This window comes from Neophocaena asiaeorientalis, unplaced genomic scaffold (genome assembly GCF_003031525.2).
Source record: "Neophocaena asiaeorientalis asiaeorientalis breed wild unplaced genomic scaffold, Neophocaena_asiaeorientalis_V1.1 scaffold149, whole genome shotgun sequence".
NCBI classification, from domain to species: Eukaryota; Metazoa; Chordata; class Mammalia; order Artiodactyla; family Phocoenidae; genus Neophocaena; species Neophocaena asiaeorientalis.
The window spans coordinates 5,649,223-5,675,947 of record NW_020174442.1 but is presented as its reverse complement, the minus strand read 5'-3'; the positions used below and the strand labels follow the sequence as shown (position 1 = coordinate 5,675,947).

The window sequence follows — 26,725 nt, the reverse complement described above, 5'->3', positions numbered from 1 at the left end:
TTTATCTCTGCACAAATGACACCGTTAGTGGAGCTGGGGATATCTAAGCTTAAAGAAGCTCCTAAAAGATGAGAACATTAACCTCAAGTGCACTGAATTCCCGGAATGTCTTGCATTCTCCTGCTCAGTCTTGAAGTGGGCACCTGCTGTTTAAAGTAATTAGTTTCAAAGGGAATGTCAGATCAGTCCTCAGGAGTTTACTCTGACCCAAAAACCCTCGTAAGAAAATATCAGTGAGACAAAACAAGAAAAGTTATCACAGTTGGGACGCTCCCTCTCACTGTGTTATTCGTTATTCAGGGGCATGTTTTAAGAGTCCTATTTGCTGTCTCGCTCAGTTATTTTCTGGTTGCAAAATTGTGCTCAAGGCAGAATTGCTCTAGCAGGTAGCTGTTTTCCTCTTCTCAAAATGAAGACGTGGTGGGCTGAGTACAAAAAAAATTAGAAAACATTTGAAATTTTAACAATAGTTTTTAGTATTTCTTATGATAATAAGATTTAAAAATTAAAGACCAATTAAGCTTGTTAATTTTCAACTTACATTTTCCCATTAAAAAGTGTACTGAACAAGGCTATTTCCAGTTTCTCTTTTTATCCTTATTGATGTTCAGCATTATGAGCTGTAATAAAGAGGTTGAAAAGGGTCTCATTTGAGTAGCAGGATAAGTCTGACAACAAACGGCAGCATCACGATTCCGTTTGGTTTATTTTCCCTAAGACTTAGGTGAGCAATTGCTTAATTTGTTGGTGATTTGTAAGCCGCTAGTCTCATGACTCTCTTTGTTTATTTCCCTCTGTCATCCACCTTGGTTGAGTCTTGCTGATACATTCAGCCACACCTTGGCTGAGCTCCAGAGCTTAAGGGAGGGGCTACGGGCCCCCTTCTTGCCAGAGGGTGAGAGGGGAGCAGCTGACCCTTGAAGGACCAGAAGGTTATTAAAGAAGGAACTGCAAGTACCCTTTAGGGAGACAGTGCAACTGGGAACCAGTACAAGGCCTTGGATGCTCAACTCACCTACCTCAAGGGGCACACTCTCCACCTTAGAGGATCTGGGCTTGGTGTTATTAACAGCTAGTCATTTAACATCACAGAATTAGTTTTCCCATAAAATGCTCTTGATCTTATCTACCTCAAAGGTGGTGATGAGAATTAGGTGACCCAGTATATGTGGGGACATTTGGCAATCCATAAAATATTATGCTGATACCAGATATTACTGTGTTTTTTAAAATTAATTAATTAATTTCTATGTTTGGCTGCGTTGGGTCTTTGTTGCTGCGCACGGGCTTCTCATTGCGGTGGCTTCTCTTGTTGCAGAGCACAGGCTCTAGGTGCACGGGCTTCAGTAGTTGTGGCTCACGGGCTTAGTTGCTCTGTGGCATGTGGGATCTTCCCGGACCAGGGCTCGAACCCATGTCCCCTGCATTGGCAGGCGGATTCTTAACCACTGCACCACCAGGGAAGCCCCAGTATTACTGTTTTTCTTAGCAAATACCTTGCTTAATTTCCTGACTGTCTATAAATTCTTGCTACAACATCCTGTAGCAGCTGGGCCTCAACTACTTTTGGTAAAGTATTTGCTGGGGTGGTACTTGTTATCTCCCAAAGTATAACCTTCCATCAGAGACTTCAGTTACAAAGTTTCTCTTTATATTAAGCCAAAATTTGCCTCCTCAGTATTTGCCTGTGTTGGGTTCTGCCTCTGGAGTAACCCTCATGCATGCAAAACACTGTTTTGGATGCAGAGGTAAAGGATGAATAAAGCAGGCTCAGTCCTGCCATCTTGGAGCTGGAGTTGAAGGGACAAAACCCAAGTAACCTTATAAATAAAATAATTGCAAGCGCTATAAGGGGAACAAAAAATAAGGGAGCAAGAAAAAGATGATCTGGGAGTGAGAGCAAGTGCTTGAGTTTGAGTGGTCAGGGAGGGCACCTCTGAGGCGACATTTAGACCAAGACCTAAGACCGAGGAAAGTTAACCATGTCGAGTATGAGAAGAAGGCTAAGGGAACAGCAGATGGAGAGGCTGTGGGAAGGAGCATAGGCCCACCGGTGGCTCTGAAGACAGCTCCGTCTGTAGCTTTATGAGCGAGTGGGAGAGGAGCTCCAGGTGACGTTGATGATAGGCTGAATGTGAAAGGTGAAGGGAAGGAAGCTTTCAGCTTTGGCAGCTGGGTGGGTGGTGCTCTCATTTGCTGAGGTGAAGAAGGTGGTGGAGAAGGGGATGGCAGGTTTTTTGTTTTTTTTTTTAAGGAAACAGCAATTTCTGCTTTGCACATTTTGAATTGAAGATATCTTTAAGAAGCTCAAGTGGAGATGTTAAATAGGTATTTAGTTCTATGCGTCTGGAACCCAGAAGAAAGTTCCAGCCTGGAGATATGAATATGCATCTCATCAGCATAAAGGTTTTAAAATCCATGGCAGTTGGTACATTCAGATAAGACTGGGAGACAAGAGGGCACTGGCTAAGCCTTGAAAAATCCCAACATTAGGTCAGGTGGGAAAGGAAGAGGTAACAAAGGAGAGTGAAAACAAGATAGGAGGAAACTGGAGGGTTGCAAAAGCAAAGAGTATTTCAGGAAGTGGGAGAGGGGTTGTTTGGCTGAATGCTGGCTACTCAGAAGTTGAGTATGTTAAGGACAAAAGTGGCCATTGAATTTAGCAACACAGAAGAGATCTGTGACCTTGACAGGCTGAAAATGGTGGAAACCAAAGCCATTTTTGTAGAGGGTTGAGTAATGGATGAACTGGAGATAAGAAAAGGAAACGGCATCTGTAGAACAGTCATGAGAACGTATGCCATGAAAAGAAGCAGAGAAGTAAGCTGTGTTCTCTGAGAGATTTTTTCGATTTGTTTATTTTGTTCTGTGAGATACTAGAGCATATTTGTAAGCTGATAGGAATGATTCAGCAGAGGTGATAGAAAGATGGATGAATGGATGGAAGGAAGGAGGGCCGGAAGGAATTAGATAGTGAATAGGCAGAGGAGATAAGCGTTATAACTAAAGAAATATTTGAGAAAGTCAAGAGGTGGGCCGAGAGCCAGAGTATAACTAGAGGAATTGGCCTCTGAGAGAAGGAGTGGCACTTCCTCCACTATAGCAGAAGAAGGAAGAGAGGATGATGGAAGGGTAATGTAGATAGAGATGGGTGAAGATAAGGGACATCAAGTCTGGTGGCTTCTGTATTCTCACTGAAGTGTGAAGACTGTTTCTCAGCTTAGGGGGAGGGTGGAGGAAGGGGTAAGGGAGACTCAAAGAGAAGAGGAGGAGGTATGAAATGGATGATGGTGGTTCCTCTAGAGCAGTGGTTCTCAAAGAGTGGTTCCTGGACCAGTAGCATCAGCATCACCTGGGAACCTGAGAATTTTTCAGAAATGCAATTTCTAAGGTCCCATACCAGACCTACTGGATCAGAAACTTGGGAGGTGGAACCCAGCAATCTGTGTTTTAACAAGCCCTCTAGGTGATTCTGCTGCTGGCTAAAGTTGGAGAACCATTGTTCTAGAGAAGAGTAGCAAGACAATATTTTGTAGATAAGACCTTGAATTTAATGTGAATCCAGTTTCTTTGTACTGTGTGGTTTTCTTGTGGTGTTTAACAGCTGGGGTTGAGGCATGGATAAGAGATGCCAGGATTCAGCCAGAACTGAGGGATTCTGAGCACACAGAGAGGGGGGCCTGATGGGGTTGGAGGCATTTCAGGGAACTGATTATGATGGTCAGTCACGGAATCTGAAGCTGGACAAGGAGGACTGACAAGTCAAAGGGGGCTGATGGAAGTGAGAAATCTCCAGATCAATGGTTTGGATGTTTCACTGATAGGGCCGCAGCACCATTGCAAAGAAGGGCTCTGTATAGCACAGCTAGGTCATGTCTAACCTCATTGGTCCACAGAGATAGTGCTTTAAAGATCTGACTAAAGGAGTTCTGTGTAAAAAATTCCATAAAACAGATACTTTGGCCTGTGTGCATGCATTAGTGTATGCATTAAGAGGCCAGGAAGTTACGAGATAGTTGGATCTCATGCAAAGCACAAGCTTTTTTAAAAAAATTAACAATGACACAAGTAAAACCATATAGGAAAATGTTTACAGCTTCTGTGATAGATTATTTTTGTTCATCTTAAATTACTGCTGCTACTAAGAATCATAATAATACATAATATTTATTAGGTACTCACAGTCCAGTAGGCACTGTAGCAGTTTCTTTATAGGCATGAGTCTTATTTCATCACGACTACAACCTCTGAGGTAGATAGTATTATTGACCTTGTTGAAGCACGGAGGACCTAAGAAACTTACCTATGATTAATTTTAAACAATTTAAGTGAATAAATGTTCAAAAGTGCATAAAATTCTTATAAACAGAAGCAACGTATTTACCATTTCTCCGTAACTATAAGATAATAAGGTGTAGTGTTCACTTGATCAGTGGGCACCCCCAGGTGATGACACCCAGCAAATGAAAAAGATTTGCTGGCAGAAAATAGGAGCTTGCCTGTCAGGTGCTCCCTGGTGCCTCCCTGGATCCCTCCCTGGGGCATAGCTGGGCCAGGCTGGGGGTAAGCATGGTTGAGTAGACCACTACCTGGGATGGTTGGTCTGGTAGACTAGTATGGTTAGTGTGTAGGTCTGACAAGGTGTCCAGGTTGTGCATTGGTCCCTCTGTTGTATTTGTACCCTTGTGTTTCTCCTGTATCTCTGCCTAGCCCCAGTGATGTCTGGCTTCTCAGCAGGCTGTGTACCAGGGACAGTCATGGGCAGGAAGCAGAAGTGAATCCAAAAATGTTATCTTCAGAAGAGGCACATCTTCCAGCTTTTTCTTCTTCTTCTTTTTTAATAAATTAGTGTTTTACCCTCAAACTGCTAAGATCTTCAAAATATAAAACTTCTGCTTGAAAATGTATATAGTCTTTTTAACTTGCTAGAGTATCAGCGTAAATCTTTGCTGTCTCCCTTTAATTGCTCTTAATAGAAAGCTGTTGAAAGATCATAAAATTTGTGATTAAAAAGTTAAAGTAGAATTGTATTTTCTTCCACCAGCCAATGCCAAATTATTCCCTCTGGGTCATTTTACAGTGATTTGGACAATTGTTTGTAAAATAAGTTTAATGAAACACTTTCCATTTCCGTAGGGATACTGTCTGTGATTTGGTAGGATATTTTTCTGGATAATCAGCTCACATTTTTATTTGTTTAGTCTCATTACCTATATGCTTGATTTCTTTACTATTTGGTAATGTGTGTTCTTGGCACCCGCTGTGTTAGGCAGACGAGTTTTTCATGTATTTGTCCTTTTCTTGCTTTTTATAGACACTGCAGTGTATGTGTGAATCTAATGGCTTTTTGATTTTTCGTAGACTATTCTTTATGTTGTGGACTTTTTTAAAGTAGTAAGTTAAAAATAAAAATATCAGGGTTGTTTCTTTCCTCCCTTCCCCCCTTCCCTCTCCCCTTCCTTCCCCCCTTCCCTCTCCCCTTCCTTCCCCCCTTCCTTCCCTTCTTCCTTCCTCCCTCCCTCCCTCCCTCCCTTCCTCCCTTCCTCCCTTCCTCCCTTCATTCCTTCTTAAAGTATTCTACCCAGTACTAAAATAGTGAATTAAAAGTAAATAGCAGAGTTGGGTTTTTCCTTTTCTTCTCTCTATTCGTTAACATATTCTACCCAGTACTCTGCTCTTTGGGCCAAAAATTAGACTTTATGATCTGCAGAGGCAAGAAGTCTGTATCAGCAGGGGTTTGTGTTCTACCACAGGTAACAGTCCAAATAAAAGGACTTAACTAAAAGTGGGGTTTCTCTTTCTCAGGCATATTATTTCCTCAAGTGTTACCGGTGGTGGGTAATTGTGGGGTTTGTTTCCGTAGCTCAAGATCGTCAGGGATTGGATCTCTTTGATTCTTTTGGCCTTTCCCTTATGATCACAAGGTAACATATGAACTCAGAAGCTACACTCATGTTCCAGGAAAGAGGGGAGGGGAAAAGGGTGAATAGATGAGGAAAAAGATGAGGGCCAGCGGAGCCTGACTGTTCACTTTTAGGGAACTTTTTGGGTCTTTCCCATCCGGTGACCTCCACTGACATCTTAGTGCCCAGGTCTGCAACACGTGGCAGGGGAATCCGGGTAATGTGGGAGGGGTGTTATTGTCATTGTTTTTTGTTATTCCCTTTTGCTTTTTTTAGCTTGGCAATTTGCCAGAACCACCACCACCACCACCACCAAAACTTGGTGCTCCATTAATAAGGAAGAAGAGGAGCATGGATTTTGGGTAGGCAACCAACAGTCTGTGCCACAGCCTCCAGTGGCAGCAGGCAGGCAGAGAATTCAAGCTTAAGTGTAGAGTAGCTTTCGCTGCAGTCATTCTCTGCCTACTTCCTGGGAAACCTGGGAGCCTATCGGAAGAAGGCTGGTATAATCTGGAACCCCCGAGAAAAGGGTCCATGTTCACTGTTGAGTGTAAATCCCTAAATAGACATCGATAATTTAACTCCAAGTTATGGGAGGACTTATTTCAGCATCAGATTTGGGGGAAGGACCAGAGTAGGTGTGTTCTTCTTTCCATGGACTGAGAGCACAGGCTCCTGCTTGGACGTGATGCGGTGACTAGCAGCCAGGTGCATATAGACTCACACTCTCTTCTTTCATGCTGTCGTATTCCATCTCCCTTGGTGTAGTCCTTTTGGGCTACTGTTAACCCACCTGCGTATTTTATGTGAACAATTTCATTAACTGCATTTTTTGTTGCAGCCAAGAGGTCAAGGACCTCTTCCCCACTTCCTTTATTATTTCCTATATAGACTTGTTTTTAACTTTAGACCTATGAACCATCTCCACAAGGGCCACTTTTCATTTTTGGTACATTTCTCTGAGGACTTGCTACTGCATCTCAGAATAAGTCTCTGTCTCACTCTCTAGCTGCTTCCCACTAAGCGTTCCCACTGAGTACCATGCACTATGAACTTTCAAGTTCAGCCTCATTCAAGGTTCTTAAATTCATGTAAAACATTAGTTGCATAACTTTAGCATATAAACAGGAGACTCAATGCAGTGCTTATACCTGGACAAATATAAAATACTGTTGGTGGTCTTTATTCAAAATTTTAAAAAGATATTTGCCCAGTACACTATGTCTTAGCTATAGTGCAGTGAGAATGTGTATACCTTGGAAGGCCTAATTGATCTAAACTACAGCTCTTGAAACTCAGCTGTGCTGGAGCTGTGTCAAAGTGCACAGTATGTGAAGAAAGAGAATGCTAAATAAATCAGAGGAATAAAGTAGATAGTTGGGAGCATGTTTAAGGGACTTGAGAGAGCAAATTGTTTTCAAGCACTTTAAACACTTTAAAAACATCAATTCCTCAACACACATAGGCTATGCTAATTGTAAATCTTTCATTAAAAACTAATCTCCAGAGGCTCTCTCCAGGCAACATCTTACAAGCCTAGTTCTGATTTCTATTTCTTCTTTAAAGTAAAAAGATAGCGCTCCCATAAGCATATTCTATAATTTGTATTTCAATTGGTGTCTTACCATATTGTTTGAATAACTAAGTCAGTTTTGGTTTGCTTTGTAATACATGATTTTATTCAAATGTATTAGTCCCCTGATTTTAGTTTTGACTTATAGGTAAGTAGCTAGTTTATTATTGCTTTTAGAATTTTTTTCTCTCTATTTGAAGATCAAGAAAATGCCTCATAAATCTGGTGTTATCTATAATGTGTAATTGAGCCACATTGTTCTTCAACATATAGTTAGGTAATTTAAATGGATCAAAAGTATGTAAAATATGGCTTTAAAGCATTTTACCCAGTCAAAGAAGAATTGAACAGGTCAGAAGTTGCCAAATAGGTTTTGAAATGTTGTGAGGCCAGATAATTTTGGTCTTTGCTTTTGCTTTATCCTCAATTTTTTTTTTTAATGTAGGACAGAAATTAATGGAATTTATTGTTCTTCTTCTTGGAGTCTTTATATACTTATAAGAATTAGTTGCGATGTTAAGCAAAAATTTAAATCCAAAGAAAATTAGAAATGTATTTTAAGGGAGCTAAATTTCAGTAGTTCCATTAAATTTATCTATGGGTTCCATTAAATTTATAAATACAGTAGAAATATATATATTGGAAAAGATAAAGGATTCCAATAAAATTTACTAAGAAAAGAATTAAACTATGTAGCCCAGTGCTGTTGTGCATGCATAAACATGAGTAAATATTTATGGAATGAATGAATGACTCAGTGAATAGGTACATCTGTAGATCTGTACATCTGTACATCTGTTTTAGAGCTAGGGAGACCTAGGTTCCAGTCCTGCCTGAACCCTTACCCTTTAAGAAACCTTGTACAGGTGATTTAGACTTTCTGAGCCCCAAATTCTTCATAGGTAGAATGTGGATAATGAAAGTATGTCATTGTTTTGTGAAAATTAAATAAGATAAAGAGCCCAGCACAGACCAGGTGTTAAATAAATATTGTTGTGATAAACTATATGAAAACTGCCCTTTGTGGTAGGTTAAAATTGTTGAAAGTTAATATGATTCAGTCCAGTATTAATCATCACATCACATAAAATGATTCTTTTATTTCACACATAAAAAATGATAACTTAGCCCAACCTGAGGGTCTCAGGAATGTTTTCTAAGGGAGGTAACACTTGAGCTGAAACTTGAAGGAGAAGTAGGAGTTGGCCTGTTGAGAAGAGGTGGGAAGGGCATTTCTTATAATAGAGCTATACCCTAGTAAAAGGATAACCAAGGCTAAGGTAGACTATTTTAGTAGTGTTGTTTCGATAGATTGGGCCTTACTGGCTCTTATAAACTCTTTATGCACTGTAGTCAGAGTAATAGTCTATTGACCTAGGACTATATATCCTTATCAAAAAATAGTTGAGCATAATACTTCAATATATGCATATTTAATAATGTAGCATAATTTATAATGCTATAAACCCATTAAAATTAGAAAAGATAGGTTTTTTTCATTATTTTTTATTTTAAATCTTTTTCTTATATATTTTGAATCTTTTTTAACATTTGTTTTCCTGAATCACAATTAATTAACTTATTTAACTCTCCACATCTCTGTAACCCACTTTGGAGACCATTGGCCTATGAAAATCCGTTGAATATGGACAAAAGTTTTCTAACAGAGTTTCTCAACCATGTTTCATGAGAGTTTAAGGTTTATAGTTTCTGTATCTGCATGATCTCATGCCTCCCATCTAGAAAATTAATATATCATTTCACAAAGCTGACTACATCTCATTCAGCGCTGTACTTCCTCAGAGCAGAAGCAAAACCACTTGTGGGGGTGGGGAGGGGCATTCCCTGAACCTGGCCTAGCCTTTCCCACAGATAAAGCCCTGCAGAAGATGAGCTCATGAACCTAAACTACAAAACAGAAGAAAATGAACAGCTATGAGTGAGAGACACAAAAACAGGATTAAATCCCAAGAAGTTCAAGTAAAAGGACAATTGAATGGAAACCCCAAATTAAAATGTCTAAAATAATTGAAAGCATAAGAAAAGATCATGAGCCTAAGAAAAGCAGAACAGGCAGATTTGAAAAGGAACCAAATATGAAATGAAAATCTAATGGTTAAAATTAACTCAGTAGATTAAGAAGCTGTTTAGAGACAGCCAAAGAGAGGCTATAATGCAGTCACTGGATCCGAGGAACACCACTGCTGGTCCAGTTGTAGTCAAAATACAAGTCAGCCTTCACATAACGCAGAAGTCCTGCCCCACCTCTCCAGCTCAGGCTCTCCTACTTTATTGCTCAGCTTCATTGTTTCCTCAGGCACAGCCTCACTGGCCTTTCAGTTTTCCTAATGCCACACTTCCACCTTCTACAAGTCTTTGAACACATTGTGTTTTGAACAGTGTGCTGTGCTTTGCATCTGAAATACCCCACTCCCTTTATCCTATTAGCTCATTCAACTCCCAGCCCAAGGGTCACTTTCCCGGGGAAGCTTTGTTAGTACTTCACAGGTTAATAGGGTGCTTTTTTTTTAACTGTTGCTTAAAGAAGGGATTTACTTCCCTTTAAGGTACTTATATCAGTTTGTAATCTCACATTCATCACTGTGATTATTTGAAAACCATCCATCTCCCCCACTAGATTGTAAGTCCTGGGAGGACAAGACCATGTTTGTTTGGTTCCCCATTGTGCCAGTGGTTGTACTTAGTACCTGGTAAACAAATGTCTTTTTTGTGAATAGATATTCCAGAAACACAGAGGACATAAATTTTGGTATTAAAATACTTCAAAAGATGGTTGGTTTTCCAGTTGCTATTGTTCCATGGTTAGTTTTATCTTTTTAGCCATATTATCAGAAATTAGATTTCTTCTGTCAAATCTTTCTGAAGCCAAATGACTTTGTTTCTTTGCACAGATTCTTTACCGTTTTAAATGGGCCCTTGTCAGCAGCCTTCAGCTTTTAGTGCAAGTCCTCAGATTTCTTGCAAGATAGTCTGTAAAGCCCTGTGAAATGATAGCAGATATCTATTTGAATCTGTGAATGGTGCAGTTTTCACCAGACACCGAGGAGACGTGTCTTGGGAAGGGTGGCACACACAAAGAAGGATGCGTGGTACACTGGGTTCTTCCAGAGCACATCTGATTTTTTTTAGGTGGTCATGAGCCTTCGTTAGATCCATTTACCAGCTGACTTTTTTAAAAAGTGTTCCTTTGGTAACCTTACTGTGGTTCATTTCGTGAAATTGTGAGCAAGTGCTGGGGAAGGGTAAGTGGAGGACTGAGGACGGCAAAGCCTCTGTGAGCTGGTAGGTTTTGTTCCCAGAGGACAGGGACACGGCAGCCCACTTACTGCCGTGAGGAGGTATTGATTTTTCTCCCTCCCTGTTCTTAGCTGCACCTCTGAAGCAGGTGTGGTGTGAAGCATCTTTCCTGGTGAAGAGAGGAAAAACTGTCATGAACTTTGTCACCTCAACCGTTGGGCATTTCAAACCAAACAAGGGGGAATAGGAAAAGAGCTTTCAGGACTCTTGGAAACCTCCCCACTTAGTTCAATACCCTGGCTTTTGTGACTGAGAGGTTCCTTGCAGTTGTTAAAAAACCTTGATAGACAATGGGAAGAAATGTGGTGGGTTTTTTTTTTTTTAATGTTTTGAAGAGAGAATAAAAGGATCAAATCAGTGAAAACAGCGCAGCTTTGTGCAGTGATCTTGGAAGGTTAGCAAAGTGGTCTTGTCCAAGTTTTCAGCAAGATGTTCCATTCCTGTTATAATTGGCTGCTGGGTAGGTTTGGACCTAACTAGAATGCCAGCGTTCGATTTCACCGTGTCCTCGGTGGAGATATGTCACCGTTTATGCTCGCCTTAGTGACAATTTTCTAAAATGGAAACTCATGGGAAATCATTACAGTGTTTATATGTCTCCCTTTTCGGACGGCGTTATCCTGTGATATTTTACCAGTGTTTTCCACTGCATGATGGCATCTAGCGAAGGTTAAGGCAGAACAGGTCCCTCTGTAATTTTGTGACTACATTTTACTTACTGAAGGAGAAAAGATAACTGACAATTAAGTATTTGGGATGTCACAGAAAGAACATGTGCAACTAATCAATGGTATCCTTTGGGAACATGATTTTATAAAGCTGATAATGTAGAAAAATCGGGATTTTGTGATTTCTGTTACATGATGATAATTGCACCTTTTCAATAAAAGAGACATTTCTCCTGGAGTAAACATTGAGCTGGAGGAGGATGCTGCTATCAACGCTATTGTTTTTCTGCTCCCTTTAGGCAATTTTTTGGTAAATATTTTCATATTCTTTTTCTATTCTTTTTTTAGAGTGATATTTCTGGTCTATAATAAGGAAAGTTATTTATTCTTCTGTAACTGAGTAACATGGTTGTAAAGAGTAACAATTATTTTTTTCTTCTTACAAGGTACACTCAATTGCCCATTTTAATATTTATCAGAGTTGGATATAGTCTTAGCAAAGTGTGTTACATAATATATCACACACTTGCTACAGTTCTTTGATTTAGCCCCATTTCCTTCGTGCATCTTAATAACAACCTGATTTTCAACCTGTGTACTTCCTAAGTGGTAAATTGGCTGGAAATTACTGTGGTTTTCTGTTAATTCTGTAGCATCTCCAGTCTGCATGTGTATGAAAGAGCAACTAAAAGATGTTCAGAACCCAGATATTTAGAAGCTCTTATGATTCCTACTCTTCCCATGCATGTGCCACTTTTCCTAGTTTTATGGCACAGGCTTCAGCTAGAGATAGATTCCTTCTCTGCTGGTTTGGACAGTCGTTTCTTCTTGTTCCAGCAGCTTTGGAAACTGCCACCCTCCTTAACAGAATGGTTAGTTAACTTAAAGACCACATTATCTCCTTGGTCCTCCACCACCTCATTCCATGCTTGGTACCCACTGTTGAGTGACTTCTTCATATGGACACTATTTTAATCTTTTAGCCATTTTCATTGCTTGCCTCTAGCTCTTCCTGAGTTTATTCTTATTTCCCTTTACTTGGGGATTAAATAATATTGCTTTCAGTGGAGTGAGAGGATTGCTCAGCTCATTTTACACCTTTGTGGAAGCAGGACTTTCTTGCTGACCTACCACTTGTGACCAACAGCACTTGTGACCTACTCTCCAACTTGCATCTGGAGATTAATTAATTCTGCCTCTTACAGTATTTGACTCAGTACTTTAACCTGTAAGATTTAATGGGATTATTTCCAACTTTTTCTTCAACTTGTTATGCTCATTTTGAATTCTGACGTTTTACTGTGTAAATTAGCTACCCAGCCATGCATTCCAACTTGCATGCAGTGTCAGGACTCTACCATCAGAGTAATTAGTTAATCAGTTAGAAAGCACCAGGCCTGGGACCTATCACTGCCCAGTGGTTCAAAATGCCCATCTCGTAACAGGTGTGGCGTACTAGTGCTTCATCAGCTGTACTCTGTAGAACTAGAGTTTAAATCTTACTTTCCCTCCTTTTTTGCTAACTTTGGGAACCTTCAACACCACAGCTTATTGAATTCTAGAGTTATATTTAGAAGACGTAGAAGCCATAAATATGAACTGCTTTCTAAATCCGGTACAGCAGTAGATTTTGGACTTTCAGAAAAAAATCCTTCACCAGACACGGCCAGACAAATATTTTCAACCACAGCCTAAAGCTGAAAGCACTCATGAATTCTAATGGCAAAGCAGCACACACTCCAGCGGGGTTCTAATTGACAAAGAGGTAGAAAACTGAAACAAGAAGGCTAGCGTGTCCTTTGGGGAGCTGGCATCCCGCACGGGTCCAGCAGTGCTTCAGGCTCCAGGCCAAATGAAAAGTGTGCCCAGCAGCGTTGCTGCCACATCAGAGCTACAAGCAGGCATCTTTGGCTGGGCTGTCAGGGGCCTATTGGACCCCCTACCAGTGGCAGCACAATTATATGTGTGTATTTTTCAGCAAGCAAGATTCTCAGCTTTCATCATTTTCAAAGGGATCCACGAATCGTAGAGGACTAAGAAACTCTGTTTGTTAGATAGACAATAATCCAAACCTCCAAAACCAAGAAAATAGATGGTTGAGAGTTGATACAACAAAAAAATTCAAAGGAAACATAATTAACATTTATCGAATGCTAATTGCATGCCAGAGACTCTTGGAGACATCACCTAATCCTCACAATGACCTTTAAGGTAGACAGAGGAGATACTCAAACCCAGGTCTTCCTCTAAAACTACATATTCCCACTACACCACTTGCCTCTGTAAAGAATGAAAATGACCATCCAATTTACCATTGAAGATAAATCAAAAATAAAGATAAGCAAGCTAAAACAACAGGGAAATATTATTTGATATTTAAAATGTTTATATATATATATATATATTTTTTTTTTTTTTTAATCAAAAGCTTATCTAGTGAATAGGTCCGGTGATTTAGACCAGACTGGGGTCCCAAGCATGTGGGATGGCCCAGGGTGCAGCGTCAAGGAGTGGTTCTTCTTGAGCGGAAGCTTTTCAAGAAACTGAAGAGGATTTAAATGAAACAGTCGTGAGGCCCCACTTCACTGATGGGTCACTCATGGAACGTGGTCATGTGTTTCTGAACCAAAAGATTTGGTTGACCTAATACATTTTCTCTGTTGCATCTCTGTACTAACTAGTGACAGTCATTTCACTTATACATATGTATTAAATTAGGTAAATTCTACTCTATTATACTCTGTCTCTGGGCTTAAGTACTAATTATTTTCTTACAAGCCTTCTTAGCACAGTTTAGGAGATATTCCCTCCGCATAACCAAAAGCTTGACTAACACCCTCCCCCCGCCAGTGCTGCTTTCTTACAACTGTAAATCCTGAAATCCACATTGGTCATTGTTTTATAGAAACTATTATTTGAGAATAATAATTTAACAAAAATGCTCACAAATTTTTGAAGTTTTCGATATTCTTTTTTTCTAGTATATCTGACCTAAAACAACATGATCATCTATTTGGAGTACTCTGGGGAGGCTGAGCAGGATTAATTCCTGTCCTGGTGTTGCAGTGTAAACAGCTTTTTGCCTGTCTTTTGTCATTAATGATCACGCTGTAGATGTAGTCAGTGCATTGTAAGCCAATCTGTCAAGGCAAATAAACAATTCACCTTGTTAAAATTCCCTAAATCTTGCATTAATAAAACGAAAGTTAACCACCCCCCTCCCCGAACACTCAAGAGATGTCTTCCTCCATGCTGCAGTGATGGATGACATGTCTAAAGATCCTGGAAATTAAGTAGTTCAGGTCATTAAAAGTGTCCCACACTTGTTATTGATTTAATTTATTTTAAAAGATGGGGGTGGAGATAATGGTTACCCCCTCCCCTGTTTTTTTTAATCTGAAAGCTACCACTTGTTCACATAATTAAAACTATTGCCAGGGTGAACAGGTCTGTATTTGTTACAACATTAAGCTTTATTATTCAAATAGGTATTATCCTCTTAAATAGATATCTACAAGTACAAGCTGATAATCACTGCAACTTGTATTATGGCAAAAAAAAATTCCTTGGAACTTCATATGTATCATGATTCCTAGAACCTTTGGTTTTGGACACTGAAATAATGACCTTCTGGGCACCCCAAAAATATTCTCGGAGAGATAAAAATTTAGATGAAAGCCAAATGGATTGAAGGAAAGAAACAGAAATAGTAATGGAAGAATGCCCCTGGATAGGGGAGGGTTTTTTTTTTCTCTCCATTTTATGAATTTTTCATTTTTCTACTTTATAATCAAGAAAAAATAAACATTTTAGAAAGATGGAGGGATGGATGCGAAGGCATTTAGAGAGTACAGATTCTGTGTCACTGTATTCTAAGGCAAGTCTGACTTATGTGTGTGTTTACTTGTTTATCACTAATTTTCTCCACCAGCCCACATTCTACTGACCTGTAGTATTCACTGCCATATCCCAGTGCCTAACATAATAGGTGCTCCGTAAATATTTGTTTAACGAATAAAGTATTACCCCAAATATCTTTATTTTCCTCTTTTTTATTTCTTAAACTTCAGTGGGCACAATGGCCATGTAAGGAATAGTAAGAGCCCCAGACAAGGCTGGATCTCCAGATTACCCCTCTCCAGGGACTGAACAGCAGGACGGTTGAGCTCTAGTATAGTACAGAGGTCAGTGTGCTAGCACTGGTGATCTCTGTAGTAGCTTATTCCATTTATATGTCCTGAACTGGGTAACAGAATTCCAAAACATGGTAAGAAATGGGGCAGCTCCAGATGTAAATTATGGCTAAAAACAATACATTATATAGAATTATGTGTATACAAGAAACACACAATTTGACCTTTTTCACGTGTTATGTATCTTTTGCATCACCTTGCATAGCTGTTCCTGATCAGCTGAGTGAATGACATTTCAGCATCAATTCTCATTGGGTTTTCTTTTGTTTTTTTTTAACATTTTTATTGGAGTATAATTGCTTTACGATGGTGTGTTAGTTTCTGCTTTATAACAAAGTGAATCAGCTATACATATACGTATATCCCCATATCTCCTCCCTCTTGCGTCTCCCTCCCACCCTCCCTATCCCACCCCTCTAGGTGGTCACAAAGCACCGGGCTGATCTCCCTGTGCTATGCGGCTGCTTCCCACTAGCTATCTGTTTTACATTTGGTAGTGTATATATGTCCATCAATTCTCATTGTTTTTTAAATAATATGTACTTACTGGGGGAAAAAAAGCCATGGTAAATTATAAAAATGACCCTTAAGAATAGTTACATTAATTTTAGAGATTATTACACAATGTCTGATGCTTTTCCCGTGGTCTTTGTAAAAAAAAAAGGACAGGGGGAGCAAAGGTACAATCATTGCTCTGGCAGACTCTTTCAAAACTAAATATATATGAAAATGCACTCTTACAGTTCTCTATTAGATTTCTCCTTGAAATTGCATAATTTGGATATCTGAGAACTGGCATGGTTATGCCATTATGGCAGCTGTTTAGCAGAGCTCCCTAAATGGAAGAACTCTATAGATTTTTTTTTCAGCATATACACTGATTTACACTTAGTGGTGAAACTGTTACTGACCCTTTAAGTGGAACTGTCCAAATAGCAATAAATGTCAGTTGATCCTATTGCTGAAACAGGTGTTAGCTGAAGGATCTTGACTAAATCTTCCAGTTAAAAAAGCCATGTATAGTATTTCCTGAACAGTAGTGGTTTCTTGTAGATAGACACACACACACACACACACACACACACACACACACATGGATCTTGACTAAATCTTCCAGTTAAAAAAGCCATGTATAGTATTTCCTGAACAGTAGTGGTTTCTTGTAGATAGACACACACACACACACACACACACACACAATTTCAGATCACTTTATCACTAAATAAGGAAAACTTGATGTAACTGTCTTAGCAGTATTATTGATTTTCCCAGGTTTTTTAAATACTCATTCTGGATTAGTACCTCCATGAAGGCAGGAACCGTGTCTACCTGGTGCCTGGCTGTCTTGCCCCCCGTCAGCGTCTGAGGTATATATAGTAGATGCTCCGTAAATGCTGCTTGGGTGAAAGAATAGATAAAATGGAGCATTTGCTGACACTGAATAACGTGTGTGTTGGCCTAAATTCTTGGTGGGTGAAATGGGTAATTTTGCTTTGGGGTAATAATGCTGGTAAGAACTTTGATGGATGGTTATGACTTTTCAAAATAGTTTATTTGATTGATTGCCTAGCAAACTTCACTTTCTAATTGTTTTCTGCTTTCACAGGCTGTCATTTTAGAAAATGAAGAACTTCCCAAACTGTTTCTTGATTTCCTAAATGTGCGACATTTGCCCTCTCTACCAAAGGCAGAGAGCTGTGGGTGAGTTGTTTACCTATTGGACGTGTATCTTAAGTTACTCTTCAATCACTTATTGGCCTAACGGATAACACAGGTGGTGCGGAGGGCCAACCTGGCCACACCCATTCTTTTGGCTTGGGACAGCACTCGCTCTCCCCCTGCTTGTAGTCAAAGGAATTGCTCCTGAGTCTTGTGGCCAGGTGACCAACACTCATTAATTCAGGTTTAAACTTGAAGAATTGACTTTTTGAATTATACTTTTATATGGAATGGTGTTACATGATGGGAATTATAAATCTAGATAGCTTATTTAGAGACTAATGTTTATTTGTGAATACTTGTGCAAAGTCTGTATCCCCTTGGCACATTTATTCATATAATTTTTAAAGCTGTAAATGATCTTAGAAGTGATTTTATCCAACTCGCTTCATTTTAGAGTTGAGCAAACTGAGACACAGGAATAAAGTGCCTTTCCTAAGGTCACTTACCTTGTAGCTGGCAGAGCCCAGGCCTCTGGTGTAAGCTCTTTCCCCACTGTCCTGCTGCCTCTCCCTCAGGAACTTCTAAATGGGGGGGCTGCAGATCCTAATCCCTCTCTACCAAGAAACCAGACATCTGATATCAGCAGCAACTGGGAAAAGTTCTTCTGAAGAATTAACTCTGAAACAAGCCACTCGCCCAGCTCTGGGCACCTGTGTTGATCTGGCCTCCAAAGGCAGTCGGCAACATCTCTTACATGTTAAATCTATTTACAAAGAACCACGTCATCACAAAGTCTCTGCAGATCGAAGTTGGGGAGGGGGTGCTATCCATTTTCTTGCTGCCTCCAGACCTGCCTGAATGACTCACACTAACTACAAGATGTTCAAGCTAACCACACCCAAAGCTGTGTTAAAACCCAGCCATCCGCTGGATGAGAGGCTAACACCTGTCACAGCTCCCTCACCAGCAGTGTTTACTCGGGGCCACTTTTCAGTCACCTCAGAACAAGAATCATACACCGCACTCACCAAGTCGTGTATGGTCAGTGCTTCCTGTTCCAGCTTGGTGCATTTGCTGGGAGGTTGGGCTTCATATGTAGTTGTGTATTTTTTAAGAAGAGATAGTGGGAATGAAATGAGTGAAATCTTTTCGCCATTATATAAGTCCAAAAGCAAAACCATAGGATTTCTGAGTCATCTCCAGGAAAATTGAAATTCAAGAATATTGCAGCCTTGGGGTTCCTTAGAATGAGGCATCAGCCACGCTGTGACTCTGTGAAAATACCTAAGTCTCTTTTCAAAATGTCTCCCAATTCAGAGCTGTAAGAATACTGGCTCTTTCTTCCTTTGTTGACATAAATACTGACCCAACTTTTATGGTCTTCTTTTCTTTTTAAAAAAAAATTTAGATCTTTTGACGAGACAGAATCTGAAGAGTCAAGGTAAGAACAAACACCAGTCAGTCAGGAGTTATACAAACCAAGAATAAGACTAAGGTTTTGTTAAACATTTACTTACCATCATCTAATTGTTTCAAGTCAAGGTTTTCTGAAAACCTTTGCTAGAGAATTGATTTTAAGATGATAAATATTTGATGGGAAGTTACAGAAGTAACCGTTCTATTTAAGGCTAGAGGAATAAAGTCCTACATTATTTCATACAAGTAATAAGAATACATTTCATCAATAATCGTACTACAAGATTTAAAAAAAAAATCACTTTGCAGCAGTGATTTATGGTATAGATTGTCTATCTGCTTCGAATTCCACAAAGACATGTTTGGAAGATGAGCGCACTGCTGGTTTGTCCCTCCAGCTCTGCTTGCTATTATTCACCCGTACCGTTAGATACATAAACCTTGAGGTGTCCCCGCACAGCAGTTTGATCCCCTCAAAGCTAGTTTGTAGTGTTTTCTGTTTACCATCGTCCCCTGATGCTGACATGCCTGTTCTTGACCTTTCCAGCAAACTGTCCCACCAGCCGGTGCTGCTGTTCCTCAGGGATCCATACGTCTTGCCTGCAGCCAGCGGTAATCAAACCTGTCATCTGCTAACAGCTCTTTACTGATCTGACCCTACACCACATAAACCACGTTTTTAATACAGGTCTAACAGAGTGACATTGGCCAGGGCTTAATAATCTGCCAATAAACCAGTGCTCTTGGTGTAAGAGACATTCAGAATTTTAATTGGGGCAGGCCTTTCAGGAGGAAATGTAATTTTTCTTTCTCTTGCCAGGCTGTTTTGAATTAGAGTAATAAGAGGGAAAGGGATTTATTGTCCTTAATTTTGGGGGTGATGTTATTTTGGCTTCTGCTGGTTTTTATCTAGGGTTTGAATCCAAGGTTCCAGTCCTTTTTTTAAATGCTTCTTTCCTCAAGCTGTGTATATACGTTGCATGCGTATCTCCATTTCCATTTAGATTACAGCATCTTTGAGAGTCAGATACACATTTTCAAAGTTGTATCTTTAAGTATAATGAATTAATTTAAGCGTACATGTAATTTGGTATTTTAGCCCGAGTCCTTTCTTTGTGCCAAGAAATTTAAATGATTCGGAGTCCCTCTCAAAGTGTTCTGATATGCAGCTCTCCATGAGTACGTTCTCAGACATTAGCTCATTTAATTTCCTTAACAACCTCATGAAATAGGCAGGGCAGATATCATCATTCACTCCTGAGCAAACCGGGGCTCAGGGAGGTCCCTGATTTGCCCAGTCTCACAGGTCTGGTGGGTGGATCCCTTTTTGCCTAATCTCTCCTTCTGTGCTCTTTGCATATAGTGAATTTTCAGCCTTTGTTTCTGAGGGTAACTAAATAACATAGCAGCTAAATAGCAATAGATAAATTATCTATGGACACCATTCCTACATTCTGACAATAAAACCTTATCACCAGCAAGAGAGAGGGGACTGTTCTCTGTGGCAGGGATGCTTGTGTGCTCAGATCACCCACTTAGCTATCAGTTTAAAGAAGGCCAACTAGGACGCAGCCCCGCTCTGTTGAGGGACCGTTCTAGAAGAAAGCTGCCTTGGCTATACAACCACACATGAATATGGTCTCGTAGTATTTTCTCTATAAAATCCCTTCAGTGAGGAATAATCCCCTTTCTTTAACATTTGCTTCCCATGTGTAAGAAATATACCTGGTGTGTTAGTTGATATTATGTTAATAAGATGTTACATTTAACAAATATTCATGATGTAACCTAGTCTAGATTAAGTGGGCGGTGGTCTTTTTTTCTCAACCAAATGAACTTCCTTTTTTTTTTTAATACAGCAGGTTCTTATTAGTCATCAATTTTATACACATCAGTATATACATGTCAATCCCAATCTCCCAGTTCATCACACCACCACCTCCACCCACCGCCCACCGCTTTCCCCCCTTGGTGTCCATACGTTTGTTCTCTACATCTGTGTCTCAATTTCTGCTCTGCAAGCTGGTTCATCTGTACCATTTTTCTAGGTTCCACATATATGCGTTAATATATGATACTTGTTTTTCTCTTTCTGACTTACTTCACTCTGTATGGGGCAGTGTTTTATGAAGTATTCTTACTAGCTTTTAAAAATGGTTCCACAAGTACTTTCTCCAGGTATTGTTTCTGCTCAGATATTTTAAGCATTTGACTGAAATTCCTATAAAAGTGTAGAGAGTAGAACGATCACTGTGGACTGGAGTAGCCAGGATGCTTCCTGGAAGAGGGCAGATATTTTATGATCCTTAAATCCGATTCATCCACCTTCTTAAGCAGCATGTGCTGTGCACTTGGCTTGACCATGAAGAACGGGAGGAACTTTCTGGGAAAGAGCCTCAGGGGCAAATGTCTGGAGTTAGAAAGAATAAGAGGTATGGATCATTGGTAGGATATTGATGTAGTTGAACAACTTGCACAGAAAGGGGATTCCTCCTTGAGAGTAAATGTCAGTCATGAATTTAATGTAAAGGACGGAACGAAGTATGAGAGAGCCAGCCACTACATCTCCTTTTGTGGAACTTTGGCTGAGCCCATGTCATAAATCAGATTCCTATTGTCTTAGAAGTATTATACTAGTGATACATTATTGCAACTCTTTAGCATTTAATTTAAAGATAAATTTTACTTGCATCACATGTTCGTGTTCTAAGCCCTCTTAACAAAATGTTGAGGTTTCTGTTCCAGGTACAGAATCTGGAAGTACCTTCACAGATACTCTGACACCCATAAAAATCAGAGGAGTGTCTGTCTTTAAAATTCTGACAGTTAAACACTATCCTCATATAAAATGCTAAAAATAAAACATTATTCTCTTAGCATATGCTTTTTGGCCTTCGTTTTGAGTTTTCTGGGGAATTCAAAATAACTTTGGCTCAGGTCCCCAGCGACTGCAGTGTGGCTAAACTCCGTGGTCTTTTCTCAGTCCTCCTCCTTGACCTCTCATTAACTTTAGCCACTGCTGACCACTTTCCCCTCCTTCAGACACCATTTCCCCTTGGCTTTCCCACCTTCCTGCTTTTCTTCCAGGCTCTGGCAGCTCTCCTGAAGGCTGTCTGTCCTAGACCCTCTGCTCTTCTCATTTTACTTTCTTTGGAACAATCTCCTTGCTGTGGCCTTGATGGCCTTGAGTATACAGCTGAGTCACAATACTATTTTTCTATCCCAACCCTCTCTGTGAGCCCCAGACTCTCACCGTGGTTGAAAAGGCCCCCCGTGGGCTGGCCCTGGCCCACATGTCTGCCGGGACCCCCTCACACACTCTGGTCCAGCCACACTGCAGTTCTTTCTGGGCCTCAGATGCGCTGAACTCATTCCCCGCAGGGCACTTGCTGTTTCCTCCTCCTGGAACCCTCTTGTCCTCACACATTGTTGGCGCTCTCCTCTTTCAGGTGCATCTTCAGGGAGCCTTTGCTGGCTCTCCTTTCAAGTAGCCTCCAAGAGCCCCTCCACCCCCTTACTTTTTTTTTTTTTAAGCTTCACAATAAATGTTTATAAAAATAAATGAAAACCAACAAAACCTTTCCCAAATCACATTCCTTCTCATCACCTCTCAAAGGGAAGCAAAGGCAAGGGCAGTTTTCTGAGTAATTTAAGCAGTGATGGACATTGTATCAAATGATACATGGAATGAAGCCAAAATCCAGTTTAGAGTGGAGTAAACTGTAACAGATGAGAAAAAAAAAAAAGACCTCTGACTATCTCATCAGTTACTAGTTGGTGGACCTCATTATAAAATATCTCTATTCCATTCACTTTTATCAGAGCGCCCTATTTGCTTCCTTTAGAACAATGATCACAAATTGTGTTGCCTTCTCTCTCTCTCTCCTTCTGTCACCTTCACCCTCTAAATCTCCAGCATCTAGCATATGCTTAGCGCTTGCTGGACGGTGAGCACAGGGCCTGGGCATGCTCTGCTCCCTCTGTGGGATTGCTCTTCATCCAGACACCCTCACAGCTGGCTGCTACACCGCTTTACTCAAATGGCATCTTTGCACAAAGGTCCTTCTTCACCTTCCCGTCCCCTATCACTCTCTGGCCCCGTGCCCTGCTTTATTTTTTCTCCTTGCCTTTAAACCACTGCTTGACCTATTAGAGTGCTGTAGAATTACCCAAAGTATTTCATGTTATTTTCCTTTTTGTCCTTTTTGCTGAACTTACTGATTTGGATCAAAATGTTTACACTAAATAAGCTTATGATATCACTAACCTTAAGCAGACTCTTATATTTTGAGTGGTAAAGGATAAATGCATATATGCTGATGCATGTAATATGTCTAATTTGGGCATTTTATTGAAAATTAATCAACAGTTTCATTTATGGCTATTGGTATCAATACACGTCTGCGTGTGAGAAATGTGTTTGGAATTAAAATTAACTTAGCTGAGTCATGGCTTTTGATCGGTATCTAAGCATGTAGGTATAAGTCCACTGCAAACTTTTAAAGATATGTTTTATTAAAAATTATGTGACTTAATGTTGGGTAAAAGCAAACATTAAGAAATCAAGTGAGTGTCATCAACCAAAAGTAATTGAGTACTTGCGTATTGGAGATATTTTAAAAACACATTTTATTTGTTTATTCACTTGTCTCCCTGACTAGCATGTAAGTTCCATGGCAGGCACTGTTACTTACTTATATTCCCAGTAATTAGGCAGTGCTTGGTATGTGATAATAGCTGGTACTTACCATGTGCCAAGTTCAGGTCCAAGCACTTTGTTTCATTCATTAATTTTTACAACAGCCTGTTAAGTAGGTACTGTTATGAAATCCCTCACTACTACCATGGAATCCATCACCACTCTGAACTTGCTCCAGTCGCTCTTTGAATGGCAGCCACAGTCATCTTTTCAAAACAATTCATTGCTGTCTCACTCTGCTTGAAATCCCTCAGTAGCTTCTCATTGCTTTTCATATAAAGCCAGAATTCCTGTCCATTCTTACCAGGCTTGAATTGCCCCCCTGCCCTTACAGCCACTCCACTTGCTACACTAGCCTCAGGCTCCTGCCTGCCACAGACTTTCCACCTCGTCAGCGCCCTCTCCTGAGCCCTCTCCTCCAAGAGCCCGATGAGGTCCAATCCCCTTGCAAGTGGTTTTATGTAGTAGGCACTCTGTAGAGGTTGAATTAATCCGTGAACATATTATTTGGAAGCTCAAAGTATTGGGCCACTTAATTTCCTTATATATTAACTATATTTATTTAAATCCTAGATATAATTACGTGCAGACTAAAGTTTATAAATGAAAATTCTGAACCGTGTGATAGATTGGTTCTCCCGTTCAAGTTATCTGTTCATATTTTACCTGCTGTGATGACTAAACTGAGATACAACATAACATACGCCTCTGAATTTCCTTTGCATTTCCTGTAAAAACGTAGCTGATTTTTCAACTTTGACAAGTGTGGCTTTTGTCAGGAATCTGCCCTTTTACGTTAGGAAGGCAGGCCCCTGTCCTCCTGCTCTCTAAAAGCTAGTATAATAGAACAAGCATACTCAAGACCACTTGGACTAAAGGCCACTGTTAAACCACAACGGAAAAACTGCAGCAAAGTATTCCCAGTAGAAATCTTGGAATTCCTTCAAGTATATTGAGATTTTGTTAGAAATTGAATTGCCAGTGTAATCCATCTTCCTTGGGAGAAAACATTCAGATAAAGAGCTGGGGCCTAGCAGCATTAACCATTAGAACATCCCTTAAATCAATAAGCTACAAATCTGGCCGTGTATTCCTGCAGCGCCTGGTGGTACACTCAAGTGGCTCGAGGCCGAAGCAGCATGACTGATGGCACATCCGAAACAAGGGCAAACTGTATGGTGATGCAGATCCCTGAGTTATGCCTAGGCCTTACCTTGTTTCGTTCTACGAGATGCACGTATGTTTTATTGATGTACATAAGAAAAGCAGTTTTACTTTTGTTTTTCAGATTTTCCAAATGTGGTTATTGAAGGCGTTCTCCATGGGATATTTTACCCTCATCTACAGCCCAGGTAGAAATCCTCCATGGCTAGAAGAAGCTGAAGCAAGTTTCGAAGTCGTAGTCAAGGAAATCGATACCTACCAAATTAACCTAAACTCTATGACATCATGGCTCTCGCTAGTGGTAAAATTCACAGCAGCAGCTTAATTCAGAGCAGGGACATTTCCATTAGAATGGTGCTTTTAAAAATAGAAACTGAACCAGGGCGGTGCTGAGGTTAAGGCCAAGTGTTTAAGAAGTAGAATGTAGCTGCCAATTTAGAAACCCAGGAAAAGAAAGCTAAAGAAGATCTTTGGGAGCTCCGAGTGTAGCAAAACAGTTACTCTCTGCTTCAGTCACACCATTTGCTAATTGAAAATCTTATCCCGAATCATAGTGAGACTGATCAACTTTGGTGGCTGTTTTGTTCAGATTTTATGACACACTAATCTTTTCATCATGAGATTTTTCTCTGCCAGTGATGGATAACATTCTGAAGTGCTGGCACCAGGAGAGCATCACAGAAACACACTGTGCCAAACGTGAGGAAGGGACTAAACTGGAAATGAAATTATACTGACAATATTAGGGCATTTTTTAAATCATGGCATTTTAATTTACATTATAGTGGAGCTGCGTCATATCCAGGGGTTAGCTTCTAATGTTGGCACATAAGATAAAATGGGGTCTCAAGATTGTCCTTGAAAGCCCTTTAGAATGGTGCCATATTGGAAATCCCCATCCACGACAGCCGGTTTTTCCTCCAGTGTTGGAAGAGGTAGCTGTTTCTTCCGTTGAAGACCAATTGAAGTTGTTGGTGTTTAGGGGCTATTTTGTAGGAAAAAACACATAACTTTAAACACTAGAATGATACTTAGCCTTGCAAGATGCTTGCCCTCTAAGAGACAGATATGAACTTACAGTGACTGAGGGAACACCAGACTGACAACACTCATCTTGGTTTACTTGAGGGCATCCATTCATTGAATAGGTGGTATATAATTGCCAGATTGATTGTTATTTTCCTTATTCCTTATCGTTTCCTTTTCACTGATCTCATGTACTGAATTAAATTAAATGTGTTTATGATATAACTCCACTGTACATCTTACAGACATTCAGATTTTGAGTAGTAAAGGATAAAAGCATATATGCAGCCTGTATATATGTGCCATATTTGGACATTTCCTTGAAAACCAGTTAATAGCTAGACTATTTATGGTTATTAGTTAATAAGCTTCTGTGCGGGAGAAAAATATTTAGATATAAAACTAATAATTAAATCATGGTTTTTGATTAGGATCTAAATATACAGGTTTAAAGCTTGCTGCAGACTCTTAGAGATTTATTTATGATAGATGTGTTACTACATGCTGGAAATAAGCAAGAACTAAATAATCAAGTGTCATCAACCAAAAATGACTGAATAGTCAAGTGTTGGAGATATTTTTTAAATGTTTTTGTTATTAGCTATTTTGAGTTAAATAAAAATGAAGAACAAGAAGTGTTTGGATATGTCTTGTACTGCCAGGATTTTATTGGAAACATAAATTGTGTCTTGTCTCTTTATACACACACACACACACACACACACACACCTTCTCACATATTCATACAGACATTTACTTCTAATCTGACAAGGTAACTGTTAAATTACCTCATCTATTAAGCCAATAGGTACTCATTAAGTAGTTGATTTACCAAGATAGATAGTGAGGGTTTTTAAAAAAAATAAAGCCCAAGAATCTTTGGTAGCACACTGCTCAAGAACTTTGGTGGCACTACTACTCTTTTTTGAGAATTGAATTTTTTTTTTTTAGTGATGACTTTCTAATTTTTATTTAAATGTTTAATATTCCATTTCAATTCCATTGCAGGAAATAGAAACCACAATAAGTATTTTAAGCAGAATGGAATAATAAGAAGCAGTGCTTACAGAATCTTTTGGAAGGATGAGGGGAATGAACTCCTG

At 39.8% G+C, this 26,725-nt stretch overlaps 1 protein-coding gene across 1 annotated transcript in view; it reads left to right on the top strand.

The window, feature by feature from the left end:
• The window catches only part of SNX24 (sorting nexin 24), a 162,756-nt gene extending 136,499 nt beyond the window's left edge, over nt 1–26,257 (top strand). The window contains exons 4-7 of the mRNA XM_024757189.1: nt 17,262–17,356; nt 18,726–18,758; nt 19,281–19,345; nt 24,721–26,257. Coding sequence (XP_024612957.1) covers nt 17,262–17,356; nt 18,726–18,758; nt 19,281–19,345; nt 24,721–24,788 — 261 coding nt within the window. The 3' untranslated portion in view covers nt 24,789–26,257. The remainder of the gene's footprint in view (nt 1–17,261; nt 17,357–18,725; nt 18,759–19,280; nt 19,346–24,720) is intronic.
• The last annotated feature ends 468 nt before the right edge of the window (nt 26,258–26,725 follow it).